Source organism: Bactrocera dorsalis, chromosome 6 (assembly GCF_023373825.1).
Source record: "Bactrocera dorsalis isolate Fly_Bdor chromosome 6, ASM2337382v1, whole genome shotgun sequence".
In the NCBI taxonomy this organism is placed as follows: domain Eukaryota; kingdom Metazoa; phylum Arthropoda; class Insecta; order Diptera; family Tephritidae; genus Bactrocera; species Bactrocera dorsalis.
Genome location: NC_064308.1, coordinates 26,405,270 through 26,430,054, shown reverse-complemented (window position 1 = coordinate 26,430,054; position 24,785 = coordinate 26,405,270). Strand labels below are relative to the sequence as shown.

At 38.5% G+C, this 24,785-nt stretch overlaps 2 protein-coding genes and 1 pseudogene across 2 annotated transcripts; 1 reads left to right on the top strand and 2 right to left on the bottom strand.

Annotated features, from left to right (window-relative positions):
* The window catches only part of LOC105224248 (synaptotagmin-7), a 566,903-nt gene that overhangs the window by 463,613 nt on the left and 78,505 nt on the right, over positions 1-24,785 (top strand).
* On the bottom strand, positions 864-1,062 carry LOC115065943 (small nucleolar RNA U3; annotated as a pseudogene).
* Positions 13,119-24,351, bottom strand: LOC125779482 (uncharacterized). 2 transcript variants are annotated; one of them, XR_007423279.1, is made up of 4 exons: positions 23,898-24,351; positions 23,561-23,837; positions 14,238-14,637; positions 13,125-14,169 (listed from the first exon to the last, which is right to left on the bottom strand). XR_007423279.1 is itself a non-coding variant. In XM_049460843.1 (3 exons), exons 1-3 carry the CDS (start codon positions 24,138-24,140, stop codon positions 14,522-14,524), a joined length of 636 nt encoding a protein of 211 aa, XP_049316800.1. In that variant the 5' UTR covers positions 24,141-24,351; the 3' UTR covers positions 13,119-14,521. The 2 variants fall into 2 exon arrangements, 1 of the variants encoding a protein (XP_049316800.1); XM_049460843.1 differs by having other exon boundaries at positions 13,119-14,637.

Sequence of the window (24,785 nt, the reverse complement as noted above, 5' to 3'; positions counted from 1 at the left end):
TCACAGCAATATACATATGCATAAGAAAAATATTTATTTGTATATTATACGATGGTTAAAGGCATACATCTTCTATCCTATCTTGTGTATCTGCACATGCTCATATGAGTGTATGTATACGCATGTGCGCGTTCAGAAATTGAAATCATATTTTCATCACTTATCAATATATGTACTTATTACATGTGCGCGCATTGACTTGCATGTTCATACATTCATATATACTTATATGTACATATATTTGCATACATTGCCTAATAATGCACAAGCATACAAACATACATATGCGTATACATATGAATATGTCACCAACAAAAAATTGATCTTCACAAGTCAATATGGCAGCCAAATTGGCGAAAAACAAGTGTAGTAAATTTTACAACAAAAACGATTTCATTCATGAACACAGTCGCAAATTCCACAAGCGATCTCGCTTCATTCATAAAAACAGAGGCCGTAACATCTCCCCGAGCATGCCTTTGCCAACAAGTCGTCTTTTCGCGACGATGGCAAAAGCTAAAAATCATAAATTGCACAACTTTCTGGTGCTTCTCGTAAAAATCTGAGTCGATATGTATTCACGATCATACGTATACATACATACATATTTACTCATGTTTGTAGGCGAAGCTGCTACAGCGGCAAGGGGTGACAATCGGAAGCCATTACTTTACTTATGCCATAGAAATTCTGTTGCTACGAATATGGAAATGACAACGAAATAATGCAAATGTGCATATTTCTAAAGGTCATTAATTTTTTTGAAGAAATTAAAGGAATGAATGATCCTGAGAAGTATAGTCTTAACTTTTCAACGGCCAACGCAGAGTATTTCAACCAAAAGGAATTTATTCATTAAAATCACCACTCAGAAGTCGTTTTATCCATTGTAAGCGAACGATGTTCGAAGAAACATCATTTCTAATATGCCACGAGACAAAATTAGAAATGAACTTCTCAAACCTCACGCTGTCAGATAAAACGATATACCTCGTCATCGCGGGTCGATTTCCAAAAATGGAAATGAAGACACACAGAAATGATTCTGCGAAGTATAGTCTTCATTTTTCAAAGGCCAACGCAGAGTATTTCAAACAAAAGTCACATAAAATAGTCGAGAATTCGCAGAAATGAAAAACAAACGAAAGAAAAAGAACTATAACTTCAATAACGCACAAGCATACAAACAAACATATGCGCACACATGTGAATATGTCACCAACCAAAAATTGAAACATTGTTGTACAAAAACAACAACAGCATAAGCATGGCAACATTGTGTTGTTGGTTATTCAAACTTAGTTACAATAGTTGAATATGGTCACAAAACGATAGTTTTTGTACAAATTCAGCGGTTACAATATTTGAAAAAGTCACAAAATGAATAGAGATAGTCACAGCTTCACTGCGGTTACAATGTTTAATGTAGTCACAAAATGAATCGATATAGTTAAAAGTTCAGCTGTTATAATATTTAAGTAATAAAATCACTCACTGCGCGTAACTTCAAAATAATTGGTCTTCTTACTTCGACACGTCTAGATAGAATGAATGAATATGTCCGATCTACCGTATTGTCCGTCACATTAATTTTTGGCCAATGCTGTCATGTCAGTGCTTTGGGGATATCAAGGACCCAGAGGAAGACACGGACACGCAGTACGATAACGATCGGAATCAGAAGAGTCCTGTGCTCCATCGGTCGGTCCCTCTTGTTACTTTGGTATGGTGTCCTCATGTGTGTTGTATTAATGAATTTGTTGGCACATGATGTGGAAAGTAAGAAGTGGGTGGGCCTTCATGCCACACCTTATCAAAAGCCTGTGCTACATCTAGAAATATTGCTGAACAGTACTCCCTGTGCTAAAATGCTTTCCTTATTTCTTTAGTAATTCTATTTACTTGCTCTAATGTGCCATGTTTCGTACGAAATCCGAATTGATGCGTTGGTATTGTATTATTTTCGTGGAGGAAAGCAGACATCTTTGATAGTAATTCTTTTTCAAACATTTTAGAAAGACAGGGTAGAAGGCTGATTGGTCTGTATGAAGATGACTGTGTTAAGTGTTTCCCAGGTTCATCTATCAAGATGATCTGCGCCTTTTTCCATGAAATTGGATAGTATCCGAAACTAAGAATTGCATCGAAGAGCAAAGAAAGCGCCACTACGGCAATAATTGGTAACTCAATTAACATTTTTGGTGTAATACTTTCCAACCGAAAATAGTCTTTTGTGCCAGAAGTGTCTTTGAGATTTTCTCAAATTTTCTCCTTCGAGTATTATCTGTGGAATCGAGTATTATCGTTGCTGAATAGAAGATCTATTTGAGCAATTACATTTGCTTTCGCAATCTTTAAGCATATGCGCATGTCACAAACGGTTGGTACGTTCTAACGAAATTGTTTCGATCGCTAATATTCAATTTTTGAATTTCTCACAAGTGGTTTGTTATTTTTCGGATGTGAACGATTGACTCTTAAAAAAGCTTTTATTTAAATTATTGTTGCTACTAGCTTGAGGTCTATTGAAGCTTCTATTGAGGTCGTTTTGAACGTTTTTCGTTCTTACTAGTTTTTTATCTGCCCTTCCTGCAGTTTCATATTGGGTAGTAAGAAATTCTTTCATTTGCTGCCACGTTGGGCACTTTCATCGCGATTAGAGCGATTAGAGCGACTGCTCCCAAAAAAGTAACAGAATGGAGTCCCAATTGTTTATGGGGACATTCTGTGTCGATAGATCCGACAAACAATTTGAAGCAATGAATTGAAGTTTTATTTCTTTCTAAATTTGTGGTAAATCCCATTATATCGTCATTTGTTTGTCGACTTGACCTTTGGTTTTATATCTGAGAATTTCTACGCTTGTGATAATTTAAGATGGTTTATGTACGCGGCTGTAAATATGACCCGGAAGGACGGCCATTTTTCAAAATACATATATGCTTATGTGTTTGTACGAGAACTCTTTTATGTAAATATTTGCCTGACTTAGCAGTACGCAAGGTTACAGCCAAACATATTTTGTACTTGTGCTCTGCAAGCTATAATTCACTAAATTGGGCAATTTGTGTATAAGTTATGTACAAAACCAATTGTGCTGTGTGAAGTAGAGACCAAAACATATTTTTGGCACTCTACGACCAAAATCAATGCGCACTGTACTTCATTTAAGTACAACAATAAATACACCTCGCAATTGCACTGATCATTTCACTTTATATAATATATAATGAAACTGTTATTCGAAGTATAAATTTCTCGGACGCACAAACATCGTCTGGAGCGTCAACAAATCTCTCTCCGTTTTTTGTGGTTAATTTGAGTCTAGTCCAGTGGTCGGCATGAGAGGATCTGTCACTGTGTTGGTGAGCACGAAAAACAAGTAGCCCAGTGAGAAATTGGAATTAAAATTAAGCAAATTTTATAAATAATTTATAGTATAATGAAAATTAACAAAATGCCTTTTAAGCGTATATTCCCTATTATCTTTTAAAGACTTGGAACATAAAAGGCACCAAAGGCATTTAGTATCATAAAATATTTCTCGCAGGGCATATTTGGTTTTGCGCTATAATCTTGCGTGATGTTAATTCGTTGCTGGCTCCATAGATAACTTGATACGAGACTCTTTGGTTCGAGAGAGAGCTGTCAAAACTCGCATTTTTTATAACATTTGCCAATAATGCCACTGCTGAAAAATATTAGATTGGGTATATAATAAATTATACAAAACACTAAATTAAACACTTTGAAAATGCATACATATATAAATGCTAAAATGCAAAATCATTAGTTAATTTACATAAACATTTATTTTGCCGAAATATGTTCGCATAGTTCAATGAAATTTCATTTCACATTAATTTCGTCAAGTAATTATAGCGCTGCTCTTCTGGCATCCCGCCTTTTTGACTAACTGCTGATTGGCGTTACCCTGATTGTGTTTTGTTGCCAGCTCAAAAAACAGATCAGGGTGCCCTGCCAGCTGACAAGCGAGAGAGCAAGAAAAGAGATTCTGATCAAGTTATCTATGGCTGGCTCGACAACGACTGAACGATAGAGCGTAAGCGTACGTGTGAAGTTAGTTTGCACAATTGTGTTAAGAAATGCCGACCACTGGTCTAGTCGCTCACTCTGCCTTTCCATGTATTGTTCGAATAGCAATAAATGCAAGCAACAATAACGCAGCTCCAGTAACGATGCAGTGCAGACGCGACAAAAAACAAAGAAACAAACAAATAAAACAAGTGAAGTGAGCAACACCAACAAAGGTAACAAGTCAAATAAATACTTGAGAATTTTTATTTTTATTTATGTTTTGATTTAAATAAAGTAACTAAGCACAAATCAATCTTTGTTTGTGTACTTGCTTTATTAAATGTATTAATTTTTTTGTTCCTTCGAAAATTTGCGCTTCACAACGAAACAACGCACTACCTATTATCAACTCAATTTGTAGTTTGTCCATGATTGGTTCTATAACTTTTAAACTTATTGCAACATATTTCCACATATTTTTTAAATTTTAATTTTAAAGTTTTAGATCCGATTTTGTACAACATCTTTGCAATTCCGATTCAATTGTCAAATACAATGGAATCCATCAGGGCCTTTACCAGAGCTGCAGACGCTCTACTGGAGTTTGAGGAGTCTTTTGCTCCAACAACAAGTACAACAAGCTGAACTGAAATTTCTGTGGGCAGAGGTAATGTTACAGATATAGATACAGATGTTAGGATCTATTTGCTGCCATTTATGGGAATAACTCGTGGTTATCTCCAGTGGAGAAGTTCTTCCACCTGAGTAAAAAAAACCCGAGGTGAGGCGAAAGCTATAGTTTCGAAAGCGCCTCTGACGGATAACGGATTCGCATTGGCTTGGAATAATTTTTTGTGTAGATATGAAAACAAGCGAGTGCTTGTCAACACCCAATTAAATTTATTGTTCAAACTTCTGCACATTTCAACAGAATCTAAGGCCGAACTCAGAAATTTACAGCAGGAGATAAATAACTGCATTTCAGCTTTACATGTATGTACATGGCATCAATATAGAGAGTTGGGATGCTATATTTACGTATTTGTGTTCTATCCAATTGCCTTACTATACACTGTCGCTTTGGGAACAATCTCAGGGTTCGGATTCAGAGATCCCAAAATGGGTTGAGTTAGACAAGTTTTTAACCAAACGGGTTAAAACGCTTGAGAGTGTATCAAATCTCAAAGGCGAGTTGAGTACTTAACCTAATATTAAGTCGGCTGATGGTGAAGGCCGGATACCAACCTTGCAGTCAAGGATTGGATCCAAGCCCATCAATTCCCATCACGCCAAGACAAACAATATTAAATGTAAACTGTCCTCATCTCGATCGCACATTTCGAAGACTTGTCAAAGATTCATTGAGATGCAGCCTAACGCACGGTTAAATTCTGTTAGAAAACTCCACGTCTGCCTAAACTGTTTATCGGAGTCACATGAAGTCAAAAATTTTAGAAGTATGTTTAATTGTCGTAAATGTAAGCAGAGACATCACTCTATGATTCACAGACATCATAGTGAGAAAATAGCTTAGATATTCGACAGCACAGATACTACTGAGATTTCTACTAAATCTCATGTGGCCTCTATTAATTCCAGTCGAAGCATGCTCTTAGGTACAGCCATGGTGCCAACATGTCACAACGAAAGCACCTTCACTGTCAAAGGCCTGATCGATTCCGGATCAGAAGGAACCTTTATAACCAACAGTCTGCTTTTGTTTTGGGGTCACTGCACTGACTGCACATATGTATATTGCATATAGTATGTATTTTAATTTCTGCACCACAATTGTGTCACCTCACATTTGTACGTTGGTTTCGTTGTTGTTATTTTTGGTCACCCCACTATATGTATGTACGCATACTCTCATTTTTCGCACAGTTTTGACACCTCACTTGTTTTTTTTTTAACTGCACTTTTGCATATGCCCGTATTTAGCGTTTATATATGTGTACATACATATATGAATATAATTTTTTTTCTCACTGAACTTTTTTCATTCTTTATTTTTTTGGACTGCATTTTTTTTTATTTTTTTGATTTTGTCGATCGGAATCAGAAGAGCCCTGTGCTCCGTCCGTCGGTCCCTTTTGTTACTTTGGTATGGTTTTTTTTTAATAGTAAGAGGAAGCATCGAAAGCCGGAGCTCAGGAATTTAATCCGCTAAAAACCTAACCTACTCCCAACTCAAAACTCTCTCACGGAAGCACCAGATAGGGGAGTGACAAGACATTTTACGTCTCCTCTATAACATGGATGGACTGACGCCTACTCTGCTGTAACTGTGTAACATGTAGTCATGATGGAAGTTGCCGCTTCGCGAACAGCTACCCATTTGTCAGAGGACTGACACATAAATGGAGTCAAATTTTCCACCGTTAGGCTACCACCTAGTGCAGTTTCTAAATTTTCCCTTACGTTTCGAAACCGAGGACAATGGAAAAACACGTGTTCAGAGTCTTCATGGACTCTGCACACATCGAACAATACGGACTGACGTAATTTTGAAATTTGTATAGGTAGCCTCTGAAGCACGCATGTCCGCTTAATATTTGGGTCAGGTGGAAATCCAGGCCCTCATGTCGTCTACTTATCCACGTATGGATGTCAGGTATAAGTCTGTGGGTCCACCGTCCTTTAGTTGAGGTTTGCCACCGTTGCTGCCATATAAATATGCTCTTATCATATAATATCGTGAGCTCGTCCCCCAGGATGCCTATGGGCGGCATACTAGCTAGTACTTCAGATGCTTCGCTGGAGATAGTTTGGAAAACACTTGTTACTCTTATTGCTGTGAGTCTATGCACCGCATTTATTGGTTTGGCATACGCTTTTATGTTTAGTGTCTGTATCCATACTGGAGCTGCATATAGTATAACTGAGCTCATAGCTTTTGCGATTAGAAGTCGGCGGCTGGGGCGCACACAGCCTCTATTTGCCATCATTCTTGAAAAGGCGTTATAATTTTTTTTGCTTTATTTGCTATGTTTGCTAAGTGCTGCTTGAATTTCAGTTTGGAGTCCAATATTACCCCTAAATACTTCAACTCTGGTTATGAAGTAATTACGCACTCTCCTATAGTGAGAGTTATTTTTTCCTCAATTTTCCTGGTGCTTATGAGAAATACCTCTGTTTTGTGCTCAGCCAGTTCCAAACTCTTGGAAGAAAACCATTGGCGTAGACCATTTATGCATTCATTACATTTATTTTGTAGGTCATCATGTTTTTTACCTACTGCTACCACTATCGTCATCCACGTATGCTATTAGCTTAACGTTTTTAGGCTTTGGAATTATTAGCACCCCATCGAAAACTAGATTCCATAAGAGAGGGCCTAAAGCAGATCTTTGTGGTACTCCGCTTTTAATAGGGTAGCTCTTGATGCCTTCGGTGGTGTCGTAGATCAGCTTTCTATTTTTAAAATGTTAAAATAAATGTAATGATATTTATGAGGTACTGGGGGGCGTGTATTCCATATAGGGCTTGGAATATATTTTCCCATTTAGTAGAGTTGAATGAATTCTTCATATCCAGGGTGATCAGCGCACAATATTTTTTTGTGCCACCTTTCCATCTTTTGCCACTTATTGCACTTTTCGCAGTGTAGACAACTGCTTTCAGTGCATCGATAGTAGACCTCTGTTTTCTGAAGCCGTATTGTCTTTCTGATAGTTCACCGGCTTCCTGGATTGCAATCTCCAAGCGATTTCTTATTATGCTTTCGTACACTTTGCCTATTGTGTCGAGCATACACAGAGGTCGATACGAAGAAGGTTCATCCGGTGGTTTTTTGGGTTTTGAGATTAAAACCAGACGCTGGACTTTCCAGGGATCGGGGAACATCCCTTCTTTTATGCATGCGTTGTACATTTTTGCAAAAAGAGTGGGCTTCAAAATTATGGCTACCTTTAGCGCTCTGTTTGGTATGCCGTCGATACCAGGCGCTTTGTTGTTTTTGATATTTTTGGCTATTGCCAATAGTTCTGCTTCTGTAACCAGTAGGAGTGATTCAGCAGCTTCGTTTCGTTGTTCAGCGTTAGTAATCGGTCCGTGTGTTGGAAATAATGCCTCGACGACTTTCTTCATGAACGGAGCGCATTGGGGTTGCGGCCGCTTATTTTTGAATTTGGACGTACAGATTTTATAAGCAGTCTCCCGGGGTCTATATTCGCTTCTCCACAGATTTTTTCAAAACAGTTTCTTTTGCTTCGGGTTATAGCCGATTTTAAGAGCTTTTTGTGGCTTTTAAAAGCTTCTTTGAGACGATTTTCGTTTGAGTCGCTTTGATTGCGTTGTAGGCAACGTCGAGCTGCGTGACAGAGCTTTCTGAGCGTGGCAATTTCTTCATTCCACCAGTATACAGGTCTTCACTTATTGTGACATTTTGCCCTACGCATTGCAGCGTCGCATGCTGCCACCAGTTCCTTTCGCAATGCGGTTACTAAGTGGACGCATCCTTCGCCTGGTGTCAGGCTGTCTCAAAAACGTCAGTATCAAAATCTGTTTGCTTCCAGCTTCTTTTTCGTGTAGTGGTAATGCGTGAGGGTTCCTGGGCCCGAGAGAACGAAACTTCTGCAATGATTGCCATGTGGTCTATGCATCTACTTTCTAAAGATAATTCAAGGAGGAAGTCTTCCAATTCTCTAATGGATGCGCTGAGACGGGCATAACAGCTTACGAAATATATTCCTTCTATTTGCGCCCATGTGAAACCATCTTTTGCTTCTCTGCAGCAAGATGTGAATATGTTAGTACATACTTTTGATACATGTCCCGGGCTTCCACAGCGTGTGCAAAGAGATTACCTGTCGATAACACTCCTACTTTTACGCGCCATGTGGCCTGGATGGAAGCATCTGTAACAACGGGAAACAGGCGAGTAATCCCGGGGGCGACAGATCGACCACCCGATCTTTACTTTGCCTATTTTAAGGGCAGTCTTAGCGTCTTGAACCCGCAGGCAAATAAGGGCTGTTTGAGTGCCGCTTCTTGTCTTCCGCATATTTTTGATATTTGCTGGCCCTATACTCAGAAAACCACACTCCTTTTGTAACGCGTCGCAAATTTCTTCGGGGCTGGTAATCTTGTCCAGGTACTTGCACATTATAGTGACGTTGTGCGTTTTTTGCTGTATTACAGCCATTTCTCCAATTACTCCCTCTAAAGCGCTCTCGAACGAGTCGGCTCTCTTGTCTGCTTAAGGTTTTAATTCTAGTAGCAGGTCTCCTTTGAGCGTTTTCCTAATGTGCCTTACGTTTGTGCCCAGTTCCTCAAGGCCACTATCGCACTTAATTTTCTTGAGAATGTCCGCATATGATCCTCCGTCCTTTTGGTTATAATAATGGCATCTGGTTTCGTGCGAATTCTTTTTTCAACCGGCTTTCTCTTCTTTACCACGTCCACCCATTTCTTGGATACGGGCTTATCGACAGAACTGTCTTTCGGTACAATATTAATGACCTCACTATATGACACCTGCGCTTTATCGTTCGCGTTTTTAGGTTTTTTGTTTGGTGGTAAGTAACCTGATAATTCTCGTACCCTCTTTGGCGTATGCTTTTCTCTGGGGATAGCGGATACTTGCGACGCTTTACCTACCATAGCTCTTTTCATCGATTCCTCTGGATTTTCGGTCTTGTCGTACAGACTTGTTATGCAGCTTACAAGGTCTCGCATAGCTTGATTAATATGCCTCTGACCATACATCTTAATTTAAAGCTCCTTGAATTGTTCACCGTTCTGCATTTGCTCAGGTTTTCCGCATTTGTTATGTTGGTCGGCGTTTTCACAACTTATTATCGGTCCAGCAGCGGTGGTCTCCTCATTTTTGCCTTTTGCAGTCGTTCTCAAAATCTTTGAATTCCTCCGAAAAGAATTATCTGGTGTACTTCCCAAACTATTTTCAGAGGCCTTATCTCTGCCAAAAAATAGTTGGGAACACCTCTCAATGGGTATATTCAGTCCTTTGTCCTAAAACCTTATTTGCTTTTTTAATTTTTGGCAATGCCGTAACCAAAGGCAAAGCGAAGAAAGAGAAACAGCTGAGCTAACAAAACAAAACGGCAGATTAAATTAAGTTTTTGTTCACTGTTATATGGGGAAAATCTAATTTAAGTTTTATTTTGTGTAAATTTACTACGAAAAGGGGCAAGTAAGTAAAAATAAAATGTTGATACAAATCAGATTTTACTTATCTATTTGCTAGGTACAGTATCCAAATTGAAAGGTCCAGTCTCCCTAAACTGTGGCACTTTCACTAATTATAATTATGAGTTTCGCGAAATGTTCAGTTTCATGTAAAGAAACCCGTCTACTCACTTCAAACACTCAAACGCATTACTTTGATATGGTGTCCTCAGGTGTGTTGTATTAGTGATGTGATGATTTTTGTGTGCGTGTGATGTGGAAGATAAAAAGTGGGGTGTAATGAAAATGTGGTGTGTATGATGTGTGTGGTGTGGCAGAGTAATAGCGTTGGCAGACGACAGCGTTAATCCGGATTAACTGCGCACTTAATCAGATCCTAATTTATAGGTAACAGACGGCAGCTATGCGAGTTTGAAACTCTCGTAAACAGCTGATTGCCATTTTTATAATATTTTAGCGAAATAGAACAAAAAAGCCGAATGCGTGTTGTTTTGTTCGCGCTATAAAAGCGAATGAAATTTATTTTAGCAATTGTTTCATCTAATGTATGACAGGATTGCAGAGTGCCTAAATTTACACAAAGTAGTAGGTGATGCCACTTAATTATCAGGTGGCGCTCTGAGCGCTCTGAACAATATCAACACGATATTTTTAAAACTACATCATTACATAACAGCAAAACATAAAACTTCTTGTATTATTATTGAAAATTTTTAAAACAGCTGTCAGTGTTTTTTGTTTTTCATTCAAAATAGCTTAAAATTTGCGATTTTTAACAATGTTGGGGAAGGAGTTATCTTCACTTACTCCTACATTAAAATGGATTAATGCACTTAATCCGGATTATCGCTGCCGTCTGTCAATGCTATTACATAAACGGTGAGGGAGGCCAAGGCTCATTTAACCACAAACACATTTGACAGAAAAACCCCTGACACAACATTATTGACCAATAATATTCGATCAAGCTTCCGGCATGTTTTCTAAGTATTTCATATCACAATGACAAAAAAAAAATTCATTGCGTGTTGTCCATAAGCTGGTTCCCCACAACGATGATAAATATCAAATATTGAGGAATTTTCTGATGTTCATTTCAGAAATGAAAAGCGGCAATGTTTACCGACTTACAATATTATTATTTTTCATGTCGCTACATACTACAAAACAAAGTCGCTTTCCTGCCCCTATATCAATATGTATGCTTAAATCTTTAAAACTACGAAACTGTATTTTGATGCGGCTTTTCTAATAGATAGAATGATTGAAGGAGAAGGCTTATACATATGTATTATAACATACATTAAATAGTGGAGAAATACTGTTGTTTTGAGGTTTCTAATGTGATGTCATAAATAATTACATGTTTTCCTCTTAGATTGCAAATGCAGGTTGAACCCAACGAGTTTTATCAAAATAATGTACTAAGTATTGTACACATTGAAAAGATCTACAGAAAACTCCTCAATGGTATACTATGTCTATATTAATATAGTATATCAATTTTACATTGTTGATTTAATTGTAGATCTATACGTCCTTTTACAACATATGATTTAAATGACTATTATCGAAGATATCACAGATTTAAAAAATGCGAGACATAGCATAGCGTTTGCAGCGGTGCCGGCTGGTGCATGGTTGCCGTCATAGTACCGTTTCGTCAAGTAACTGATTCTGTTAATCTATGGAATAAATTTCAGGAAAATATGGCCAGTGATAAATAATAACATAGCTCAAGATGAGCCACAATTAACAATGAAGGAAAATTTTTCCTTGATGCCCCATGAGGTACAGGGAAATTGATGCGTGACTGCTCATCAATAGACTGGGGCAAAGCTAGCATGTCAACAAGACGTCTGTCGAACACTGGATAGGACAATGCGCGCTTTGCGCAACAAAAATTCATCTATGGGTGGATGTACAATTCTGTTCTCAGGAGATTCCCGTCAAATTCTACCAGTTGTGACTCGAGGAACACGTGCTGACTAAATAAACGCTTCCCTATAAAAATCCATTGATAACATATGTAAGTTATAAGACAATATATTGGTTTAAAGAAAGAACATTTCTGTCACCAACTAACGAACAAGTAGGTAAGGTAAATATTAGGTCTACAACTTTGCTTTAAGGCTTTATTGTATAAAAACGTGTTTTTTCTTATTCCCTCATAAAGCAATGCTTAATTAACACACGAAATGTTTTATGGTCCATTCTTTTGTAAACTAATACAAGTTGCTTTACAAAACTTCTATATTTTTTAATACCTAATAGAAATCATATAGATGGTAGTAGTAGAGTAATAGTATTATCTATGTATGCGTTAGTCTTCGTAAAGCGTGGACGGGTCCTCAGGCGCACTTTTCTTCGAATTAAAAAAGAAAAGAAAATTTCCCGCAAATGTCGAGAATTCGGCTCAAAAAGTGACATTTTCAGTTAAGAATAAGTTTGGGATGCAAACAGATCTCTACAAATATTTTTTTGGGCTAATGTTGAGACAAATGGCCATGATCGATATAAAACGATTTAATCTACCAGTGCTTGACCCCAGAGACATTTGATTCTTTCAAAGAACGAACGACGAAAATATACTACTTGGTCGATACTTTTCTTACTTTTCCCTTTGTACTTTTTCAATAGAGTGCACAATACTCACAGGATGTGGTACCGGAAAAGATGTATTGATTCTCCGAATCCCTCTGATACGATGAGATTAACCCTTCCAATTTAAAAGTTTACAGTTCCCTAGAGAAAACATATTTGTATTGTCTAATGACAAGAAAGCTGTGCACGTTGTAAATAAAGACATTCTGTAAGATAGTAATTGCTGTAAAAGTAAAATAAATAGGTAAAAATGTAAAAAGTAAATAAAATGTAGTGTATGCACTGAAATATTCCAAAGTTAACAGGAAGTCTTCATAGTACAGGGAAAGGGGGAATTGTTTTACTCCTAATTTAACGCGTGTGATCCACGGGCAGTAGTGAATAACTCAGTAGATTTTAATAATTTATTTAGTGAGTGACATATGCTATATATTTTATTAAGGGTAAGTATAGCCCTGACCTCCTCTTCGAGGGAACATAAATTTACTTGTTTGAGGGGCCATTTTCCTTTTAACTGAATATTTAAAATCAGTCCAAACATATAAATGAACCAATATTAACCGATAATATAAAAGTGTGATATTTTTTTAAACCTTTTTCCATCCAGTCTAGTCCTTGACTGGAGGGCCCATAGCGTTTAACTTTTCTGAAGTGTCTTCCCAAAAAACATTTATTTCCGCGGGTGCTCCTTGAGAAAATCCTTTAACTATGTCTGAGTGCAACTTCATTATATCCACTAGTATTTCAAATTGATATTTATTGGTGTGTTTTTGTCTCTAAATCACACGTTTAAAACATAATTTAATACGCCCTCAGCTTTTTTATGCATAAATAATTACAAATGCTCCATTTATGCAGTTCACTCATCAACAACACCGTATCTGCGCAAGTAAAGGAATCATGTTTTGTCGAGTTGCGGTCACCAATTGACCCACTTATATCGATAACAACGAACATGATGGTTCTGCCGAAATTAACAGGAAACTTGCCGACTTGCCAGTTTATGCTCGATGGCATACGCAAGAACGTACTGGGATCACTTCTTGCGCAAGAGACAGTGTTCGGTTGGATAGTCACGGGGCGTGATAATACAATTAAGCCAATCAACACTTGCGTCTCGTATTATAACGAATTATCGCTGGAAAAGCAGTTAGCTTCGTTCTGGGGATTGGAAGAGATGTCAAAGGAAAGGAAATTAAGCGAGGAAGACAGGTATTGCTCCATAAAAAGACAACGAAGCGAAATGAAGACGGGAAGTACGTTGTATCGCTACCATTCAGGAAAGACTATCCGGTCAAAATTAATCTAGGTCGTTCCTTAAAGACTGCGTGCCCTCAGTTTGATCGCAATGAAGCTCGGTTGTCAAGAGATGAAAATCTGCAAAAAGAATACAACAGGGTTTTAAATGAATACGTTGAGCTGGGTCATATGGTAAAGATACATACCAATCAAACGGCCGACTCTAGTGACAACTATTACCTGCCTCACCACGCCGTAAAGAAAGAAGAGAGCACATCGACAAACGCGCATGTGGTGTTCAATGCATCGCAAGCAACTTCAATAGTGATATTGAGAAGATGTATCGCTAAATCCTGTTGAAGGCTGATCAAACGAAGTACCAGCGAATCATTTTCCGCAACCGCCCGACCGAGCAAACCATTATATTCGAATTGAAGGCGGTAACGTTCGGAATCAACTCCGCTCCGTATCCGGCAATAAGGACATTACTTCAATTAGCTGACGACGTTGAAAGCTCACTACCAGTAGCCTCAAACATACTCAGGAAGTGCATGTATGTTGATGATGTCTTAGCAGGTGAACACTCTATAAAGACTGCAATTAAAGCTGGAAATGAGATAAGAACAGCATTGAAGTCGGCAGGTTTCCCATTAAGAAAATGGACAGCCAATTGTGGAAAAATTTTACAAGGCCTTCCAAAAGACCACTTGCTCAACAGGAATGCACATACTGACTTCTTCTACTTTAAAACAAAACCAATACTCAGCCCAGAATCCTATACAAAGAGACCTATCCTCTCAGATATCGCCTAACTGTTTGACCCACTAAGATGGCTAGCACCGATAATAGTAATAGCCAAAATGATAATGCAACACATTTGGTTAGAAGGAACACAATGGGACGAGGTTGTATCTCCTACCACATTGGATCGTTGGCACACATTCATGGATAACCACAGGTACATAAATAACATTAAAATTCCACGATGGGTCCACTTTTCGCCAACGGACGATGTGTCCATTCATTATTTCTGTGATGCATCAGTGAAAGCATACCGAGCAACTGTCTACCTGCGCGTAAAGACAAGCAACGAAGTTTTCGTCAGCCTACTATTGGCAAAAACCAGAGAAGCAACTGTCAAAACTATATCTTTACCGCGTCTGGAACTGTGCGGCGCCGTATTACTGGCCGAAACAGTTGAATCTGTCGTCAATAACCTGGAGGTGACACATCTTAAACTTAAATTATGGACGGATTCGACAATCGTTCTCGCATGGATTCGCAAGCCACCATGTTCATGGTCGGCAACGCAAATTGGAATCATGTCGATTCAGGATCTAACCCTGCAGACTTAGCCAGTCGGGGACTTATGGCACAGGATTTGGTGGATAACACCTTGTGGTGGCAGGGACCTTCTTGGCTGCAAGAAGATCAATCCAAATGGCCATTACAACAAAACGACTACGAGACTACAATAGAGGAAAAACAGGTACGTGTACATTAGAGTGTGCCATTCTGAGGCAACCTTTTTTTTTTCAACTGAAAAACAGGCTCAAAACTTTCGAAAATGTGTAAAAAAAAGTCACTCAAAAGATGAGCTATTAATATTAAGAGGTGCCTATTTCAAATTTTCTGCTTTCCCTATATATTACATGGAAAAAAATCATTTTTTTTGTGGTGGTTATTGTGCGGAGGTTTTATATGTGCCCCGATGGCTGCCAGTAGGGATGGTAAACTTGATCCCGATTCTACTCGAGAATCGAGTTTTCTCGTAAAATAATCGATTTTTCGAATGTCAAGAACCGATTCTTAATCCACTTCGACTACTGAAAATCGATTTTTAAAAATCGATTATTTTACAAGAAAACTCGATTTTCGAGTAGAATCGGAGTCGAGTTTACCATCCCTACTGGCAGCTATCGGGACACATATAAAACCTCCTCACAATAATCACCACAAAAAAAATGATTTTTTTTCCATGTAATTTATATGGAAAACAGAAAATTTGAAATAGGCACCTCTTAACATTAATATTAAGAGCTCATCTTTTGAGTGACTTTGTTTTACACATTTTCGAAAGTTTAGAGCCTGTTTCTCAGTTGAAAAAAAAAAGGTTGCCTCAGAATGACACACCCTAGTGTACATGCTTGTACAACAATACAGGGGAATTCTAACGACATTCTTGACCGTTTTTCTAGTTTGCCGAGAGCTTTGAGAGTCTTATCATACGTTATGAGATTCTCTCGAAGAACACATCCAAACACAAAAGCTTCCTTTCAACAAAAGTCTTGCTTAATTTCATCCGAAGAAATTAAAGTAACGACAAGACGTTTGATAATAAATACGCAGAAGCAGAAATATGGTCAAGAATATGGTTGTTTGAAATCCGGTAAGCCCATCGATGCAAAAAGTGAAATCTTCTCTATTAATCCATTCCTCGATAAAGATGAAGTTATGAGAACTGGTGGCCGTCTCGGTGCGTCTCTCGATTTCTCATACAATGAGCGCCATCCAATTATCCTTCCATACAACTGCGTATTGTCTCGTCTAATAATCCAGTTTATTCATCAAGTCTCTCTGCATGGAGAAAACCAGCTTATGTTACGGCTATCGCGGGCTCAGTATTGGATTCCAAGGGTGAAAACTTGATACGATCCATTATCCATAACCGCAAGACGTGCACGATCTTCAAAAAACGTGGTCAGACGCAACTTATGGGTGCACTTCCGACCCAACCACCCACATTTTCACGCGCTTTTACGTATACGTGGGTAGATTTCGCGGGTTCGTTCGAAATAAAAAGCTACCATGGAAGAGGATGCCGTGTATCCAAAGGGCATGTCTGTCTGTTTGTCTCTTTTACTACCAGGGCCATCCACCTGGAGGCCACTACCGATTTATCAATATAATAATTTTTAGCAGCCCTCTCTAGATTCGTTTCTAGAAGAGGTTGCCCCAAGAATATTTATTCGGACAATGGTACAAACTTCGTTGGAGCATCGAGATCCCTAAGGTCCGAACTTAAAGCCTTCATAGCCGATGCTCGCAACAATGCTATCTCAAGGTATAGCCACCAAGCTCTTACATGGCATTTCATACCTGCTGCAGCTCCTCATTTGGGCGGACTTTGGGAAGCAGGTGTGAAAAGCTTTAAGAATCATTTTCGCAAGATTGCGTCTGGGCACAAATACACTCTTGAAGAGTTTAACACACTCTTATGCCGAATTGAGTCTTGCCTTAATTCGCGACCATTAACCCTTTCATGCCCGAATTAAAGTGGGCGAAGCTAAAACATTTTTTAGGACAGATATGTGTTAGTCTTAACTCAAGTATGAAGTGATTAAAATTTCAAAGTCCTGAATGTCCTGGTTCGTTAATTACAGGATGTTGCCTATAGACAACAGCACTTTTACAAAATTATTTTAAACAAACTTAATACTTTTCCAATGATTTATTTTTATTTTCAATAACTATATTATGTTTATTTATTCATGTTTTTCCCTTGGTTTAACAATAAAACAGCTATTTTAATCTTTTTAAGCACTTTTCGCGTAAACCCCTTTTTTCGCGATCTTGACAATTCGCGATCTTGACGGTTTCACTCCACGAAAAACGCCTACTGAATGAACCCTTGCATAGCTTATGATAGAACAATTCACTGTAAGCTTACACAATAAACCAGACTACATAATGCAAAAAACCACGCGTCAAAAAAACTGATATAACGGGACTTAGAGGAATATATGTAAATGTTGCATATATGCAACATCGGGCATAAGAGGGTTAAGCACAGCCTCAAACGAGCCTACTGATTTGGAGCCACTTACTCCAGGACATTTTTTGGTCGGCGGACATCTGATGGCCCCACCAGAACCGGATATAAATGAAAGCAGTGCCTCTATCGTAAATAGATGGCAAAAATTTAAGGCCTTACATCAATCCTTCTGCAAAAGGTGGAAAACCGAATACCTGAACGCAATGCAGAAACGCATTAAGTGGAAACAAATTTAAAGACAGGTGAGCTTGTCGTCATCAAGGAAGACAATTTGTCACCGAACGAGTGGATATTGGGTAGGATTGTTAATATACACCCAGGCACTGATACCCGAGTGCGAGTAGTTGACATCATCACTGAAAAAGGCCAAGTTGCAAGACCGCTTGCCAAATTGGTCTTACTACCACCCTATTCGCATCGGCCAAAATGTTAAATATTTAGTTATGTACTTTCTCATGCTATATTTTTTCACCTTTTAATAGCTGAACATAAGCATGGAAATTTACGTTAATAATAGAGTAACATACTGCTACAAAAAGTAGTATTAAGTTTTATTTGTATTGCTATATGCATCCCTGATTATGAACAATAGTTGTAGGTATATGGAATAGCATTTGTCTTGTTGTAGACATCTGGCGCCGCACTGTCTGCTTGTCTAGTTAAACAATTGCTGAGTCTGGCGCCGCGACTGTCTGCTTGCGTCTGGCGCCGTATAGCCGTATGTTCTGGTAATTTCCAGACGCGATATTCTAGAAGGACACGTCGGCATCAGCGAGAAGTGCGTGGCTATATAAGCCGTGGCAGCGCCAACGTAATCAGTCAGTGCTAAGAGTAAACTGCTATAGTGTAGACGAGTTGTGAAATAAAGAGTTGTTGAATTAAATTAAACAGTGTTGATTTTATTTGTCAATCCAGAGATACGAACCTAACAAAGTAAACTAGCAAGAGTAAATTCGTAACAATTGGTGTCAGAAGTGGGATTGTCAAATAATCCAAATTCAAGATGGTTAAATTCGGAGAATTGAGAATTCAGCAATTAAAAAAGGAACTGGAGGAGCGTAATTTGCCGATAAGCGGGCAAAAGGCGGATCTGCAGGCACGATTACGTGAAGCAATGGAAGCGGATGGAATTAATGTGGACGAGTTCGAATTTGTTGGGCCAGAAACTTCTACAAAGGTAGAAGAGAAAGTAGAAGAACAACGAACATCATCAAGTGTAGACATGAACACGTTGTTAGTGGCTATTAAGCAAATGGCAGAAAATGCAGTGCAAACAGAAAATCGTCTGGCACAACAAATAGCTGAAAATACATCGCTGTTAAAGTCTTGCCTTACACAACAAATGACTGAAAATAATACGCAGTTAGAAAAGCGTTTGGTACAACAGATTACAGAAAATAATACACTAGTGCAAGAGAAATTTTCAAAATTTGAAGACGAATTAAGCACAATAAAAAATGACGAAGAAAATTTAAGATCAGAATTTCTTCAACTGAGTAATCGTATGCGAGAACTGCAACTGCATGGCCCTGCACCATCAACAAATAATCCAAGATTGAAGGCACCCACATTCGATGGAAGTATTCCATTTCAAATTTTCAAACTTCAGTTTGAAAAGACAGCATTGGCCAATAACTGGAATGCAGCGGACAAAGTGGCGTCCTTGTTTGTATCATTGAAAGGACCTGCGGCAGAAATCCTTCAGACTATTCCAGACTGTGAACGGGACAACTATGAGGCATTGATGAGTGCGATAGAAAGACGATATGGTAGTGAGCACCGGAAACAAATATACCAGATCGAACTGCAAAATAGGGGTCAGAAAATGAACGAGTCATTGCAAGAGTTCGCAACTGAAATAGAACGACTGGCTCATTTGGCAAATGCAGATGCACCTGTGGATTACATTGAGAGGGTAAAAATTCAATGTTTCATAAATGGAATTCGTGATGTGGACACCAAACGCGCCGCATATGCATTGCCAAAAAGAACGTTTGCTGAAACGGTTTCGCACGCCCTCACACAGGAAACAGCTTCCCTACTAAGTAAACCAGCACACAAGGTACAAAGGGTTGAAATGGAACAACCGGCGCTGATGGAAGAAATATTGAAGACTCTGAAGACAATTGCTGCACAGCGAGTAAATACAACAGGCAGATGTTTCAACTGTAGAAAAGCGGGTCACTTTGCCCGAAATTGCAAGATAAAAGTAAACCCATCAAAATGGAAACAACCAACAGAACACCGAAAGAGGATTCACCACAAAAATGCGGATGCATTATCACATCGCCCTTGTCCACTGGAATTTAAACATTGCTCCAAATCAGAAGGAAAAGAAGGTATAATCGACGTGCGATCACTGAATATAGAACCTGAAGATGATTGGACTCCTCACCGCATCAGAATTAATCAGCTGGAGGACCCTGATCTTGCAAAACTGATAATAGCCAAAGAAAATGGGGTACGACCACCAAAGGAACAAATAAGTAACGAGAGTCCAACGGCAAAAGCATATTGGGCCCAATGGAACAGCATAAACCTCGTTAATGGATACCTTCATCGTACCTGGGAAAGTGAAGATGGCAAACAGTCTCGTCTTCTGATCATAGTACCGAAGTCCATGATCCCAAAAGTATTGAAAGAATATCACAATGGACCTAGTGGAGGGCACCTTGGAATTACAAAAACTATAGAGAAGATTAAACAACGGTTCTACTGGATCGGTTGTCGAGATTCCATAGCAGAATGGATAAGTAATTGCGTAGAGTGCATGGCAGCTAAAGGTCCTAAAGCCAAAAGTCGCGGTAGGCTACAACAGTACAACGTGGGATCACCATTTGAACGAGTCGCAATGGATGTTGCAGGTCCATTCCCAACCAGTACGGCCGGAAACAAATATCTACTGGTTGTCATGGACTATTTCAGTAAATGGCCAGAAGTATATGCCTTACCAAACCAAGAAGCGAAGACAGTAGCCGAAGCGTTTGTAGAAAATTGGATAACAAGGTTCGGAGTGCCCGTCGAATTACACTCAGATCAAGGCAGGAATTTCGAATCTTCCATTTTCCAAGAAGTCTGTACATTATTGGGCATCCACAAGACACGGACAACAGCGTTACATCCACAATCAGATGGAATGGTGGAGAGATTCAACCGAACGCTCGAAGAACATATGCGGAAAATCGTTGATAAAGATCAACGGAATTGGGACAAGTGCATCCAGATGTTCCTGCTGGCGTATCGTTCAGCGAAGCACGAGACAACTGGTTACACGCCAGCAAAGATTATTTTCGGATCTGATCTGCGACTCCCTGCTGATCTTAAGTTTGGAACGAATCCTACAGCTGTAAGAAATGATGGAGATTATTGTTCTGCCTTAAAGGAAGAAATGAATGAATTGCATCTAATGGTAAGACAGCATACGCATCTGATGAGCAATAAGATGAAGGACCGGTTCGATCAAGCGGCAAATTCAAAAGGTTTTGAAGAAGGTGATCTGGTCCTGTTGTACAATCCACTTCGAAAGAGAGGCTTGTCCCCGAAACTGCAGACAGCCTGGGAAGGACCCTATATGGTGATGAAACGACTTAATGACGTGGTATACCGCATACAAAGAAATGGAAAAGCACGATGTAAAATGAAAGTAGTACATTTGGAGAGGCTCGCCCCATTTGGTTCAAGAGGATTTGTGCCTAATCGGGACGATTAGGCTTTAGTGGAGGGCAGTGCTACAAAAAGTAGTATTAAGTTTTATTTGTATTGCTATATGCATCCCTGATTATGAACAATAGTTGTAGGTATATGGAATAGCATTTGTCTTGTTGTAGACATCTGGCGCCGCACTGTCTGCTTGTCTAGTTAAACAATTGCTGAGTCTGGCGCCGCGACTGTCTGCTTGCGTCTGGCGCCGTATAGCCGTATGTTCTGGTAATTTCCAGACGCGATATTCTAGAAGGACACGTCGGCATCAGCGAGAAGTGCGTGGCTATATAAGCCGTGGCAGCGCCAACGTAATCAGTCAGTGCTAAGAGTAAACTGCTATAGTGTAGACGAGTTGTGAAATAAAGAGTTGTTGAATTAAATTAAACAGTGTTGATTTTATTTGTCAATCCAGAGATACGAACCTAACAAAGTAAACTAGCAAGAGTAAATTCGTAACAATACATTTGCAACGATTGCATAAGTAATGCAAATAAAGCAATTAAATAGAATAGCATATTAGCTTCACAGAAAAAATTAATATTCAACCCAATTGCAGTACTTGCACTTGTGTTCAGCAACTGGAAGAGCGTAAATACGTATGTATGGGTATAAAAGTGCCAACATTACAATAAATGCGTCGGCACCATTCAAATAACACTAGCCGACAATTTTGACATTTTTTTTCTGCTCTGAAACCAAGCTTGTTTTTTTATGTTGCTTTGATAAGGTACATATATAATTTGAATATAAAAAAAAATTGCTAGGTCCAGGTTAAGAGAAAAATAAAAGTAAAGTTTTTGCAAAAAATATATTGAATATTACAAATTTTTATCCCTCAATTTATATTTTCTTGTACTTTTTTGAACTTCTGCTGTATTGGTAGTCAGGATTATCACGTAAGCATATCCAGCAATAGTCTGCCAGCATGCTAAGAGTCCATTTGCCTTGATACCTTTTCTCCATACTCAATATGTCTTGGTGAAATCTCTCCCCATGTTCATCACTGACTGCACCTAAATTGGGAGGAAAGAAATCCAAGTGCGAATGTAGGAAATGTATTTTCAGGGACATGTTACACCCTAAAGCCTGAAAATCCGTCAATAGGCTTGATATGAGTTCTTCATAATTGGGTGATTTAGTGTTACCCAAAAAATTTTTTACAACCTCAACAAATGAAAGCCATGCTTTTTTTTCTAGCGTATTTAGTTTAGAGACAAAGTTTTGATCCTTCATAACTCGTCGTATGTCTGGCCCCACAAAAATCCCTTCTTTTAATTTCGCATCACTAAGTCTCGGAAATATACTTTTAAGGTATTGAAAACCTTCTCCCGTTTTATCCATTGCTTTTACAAAACTTTTCATTAAGCCTAATTTTATATGAAGGGGTGGCAATACAATATTCTCGGGTTCAACAAGACGAAGATTGGACACACTTTTCTGATTAGGTACATAGTCTGTTCTTTTTGGCCTCTCTTTTTGGATATAGTGTTTGCTTCGAGCTCTGCTATCCCATTCGCACATAAAACAGCAAAATTTTGTGTAACCAGCTTGCATACCTAGTAATATCCCAACTACTTTTAAATCAGAACAAATTTTCCAAGAATGTTTAGCATACTGTATTTTTTGTAGTAGATTTTTGATATTTTCATAGGTTTCTTTGATATGTACTCCATGCACCTGAATCTATGGCAACCTTTTCCGAACTCGTATAAGAAGTATAACTTCAATAATATTATCGTAATTGGACCTAAGGATTTTTTTTTATTATTTTTCTAATGATATACATACTAACAGGAACCAAAATATATAATTTTTATTTCAGAGCAAAATCCGTTGTCGGCTAGTGTAATTATCTTTTATATCATTATAATAAGCATAATAAGACCCTTCTAATTTTAATAATACGGAAAATATGTTAGCTATTGACTTTAAGTATTACGTACGACGAGTTACATTACAACTTAACAACATTACACAGATACATTTCATTGTATTCTGAAGATTTGTGCATTAACCTCAACAATATCTAGCTAACATCGATAAGTGTCTTACCTTCAGCCTTGCCTTCCTTACGTTCAGCCTTCCATCCCTTGAGCCATAGCGTGTTGGTGAATGCTTCCAACATGTTATCACCATGCCAGCCAGCGATTGGCACGAATGCAGCAGCAGCTGGATTGTAACCGATCTTCTTGATGGATGAGAATACTTCCTTCTCGATTTCCTCATAACAAACCTCACTGTATGGTGGTTCAGACGAATCCATCTTGTTGACACCAACGATCAGTTGTTTCACACCAAGGGTGAAAGCAAGAAGAGCATGCTCACGAGTCTGAAAGTAAAAGAAAATACTTTAATAATTATGCAAATTTCATTGTGTTCACTTACTTACCTTTTCTGCTGCCAAAATTTGTCCTGATTTGTGCCGATGACGATGAACTCGGTGACAACAATACCTTCTCTTTGCAAATCGCGTACTGTATCCAAAAACGCTTGAACCAGATGTTATGACATCTTCAACAATTAGACACGTGTCTCCCGCATTATAGAGACCTTCGATAAGCTTTTTTTTTGTGTCATACAATTTTTTCGTAAAACTCACGGATGTCCACCATTTTTCAGCTTTTAAACTCATTTATACGCACCTGACGCAATTGTCCAAGGACCATTTCGATTTTCTGACTTGCTACTTGTTTTAGATTTTTTCACCGGTGGTACATTTCTATCGTCGGGTCCAGAATCACTGCTAGATGAACTATCGGTTCTTTTCTTTGCTTTAGGCATTATAGAAAACTTTTGTAAAAATATAATTTATTTACTTTTCTTTATGACGATTTATAAATACACGCGGGTTAAAAGCTTTTCGGCTGGCTGTCAAATCTCCATGTGCACATGGTGCGCACATAACCAAAGATACGAAATGCCATTCATGACATACGGTGATGCCATGCCGTCAGTTTTTAATTCGACGCCTTAAAATTTTACAACAGTGAATCTAAAACTGTTTTTTTTTCAAACTATGAGGCATAACTCATGCTTATGAATTTTAAATTTAATTTTTTTCATTGCAAATGCCATATTTGAAAAATATGTTTTGCTTGCAAACCGAAAGTCTCCTTCTACAGCAATACATGTATGCATTGCCCTTGAACTTACTGAGCAAGGAGTAATTTATTAACAAGGAAGAATTGAAAATAATTATTAAAACAAATTGTATTTAACATTTCCTTTGGTGGCAGGCCACTTTGTCGAAAACATACGACAAATAAAACCATAACGA

Coding starts and splice junctions, on each gene's coding strand:
- LOC125779482 (XM_049460843.1), bottom strand. CDS start 24,140: ATGAGTTTAAAAGCTGAAAAATGGTGGACATCCGTGAGTTTTACGAAA. Junction 23,838..23,897: donor AAATTTTGGCAGCAGAAAAG/GTAAGTAAGTGA, acceptor TTTTACTTTCAG/ACTCGTGAGCATGCTCTTCT. Junction 14,638..23,560: donor TAAGGAAGGCAAGGCTGAAG/GTAAGACACTTA, acceptor TCTCATTTCCAG/CTTTAATTGCAGTCTTTATA.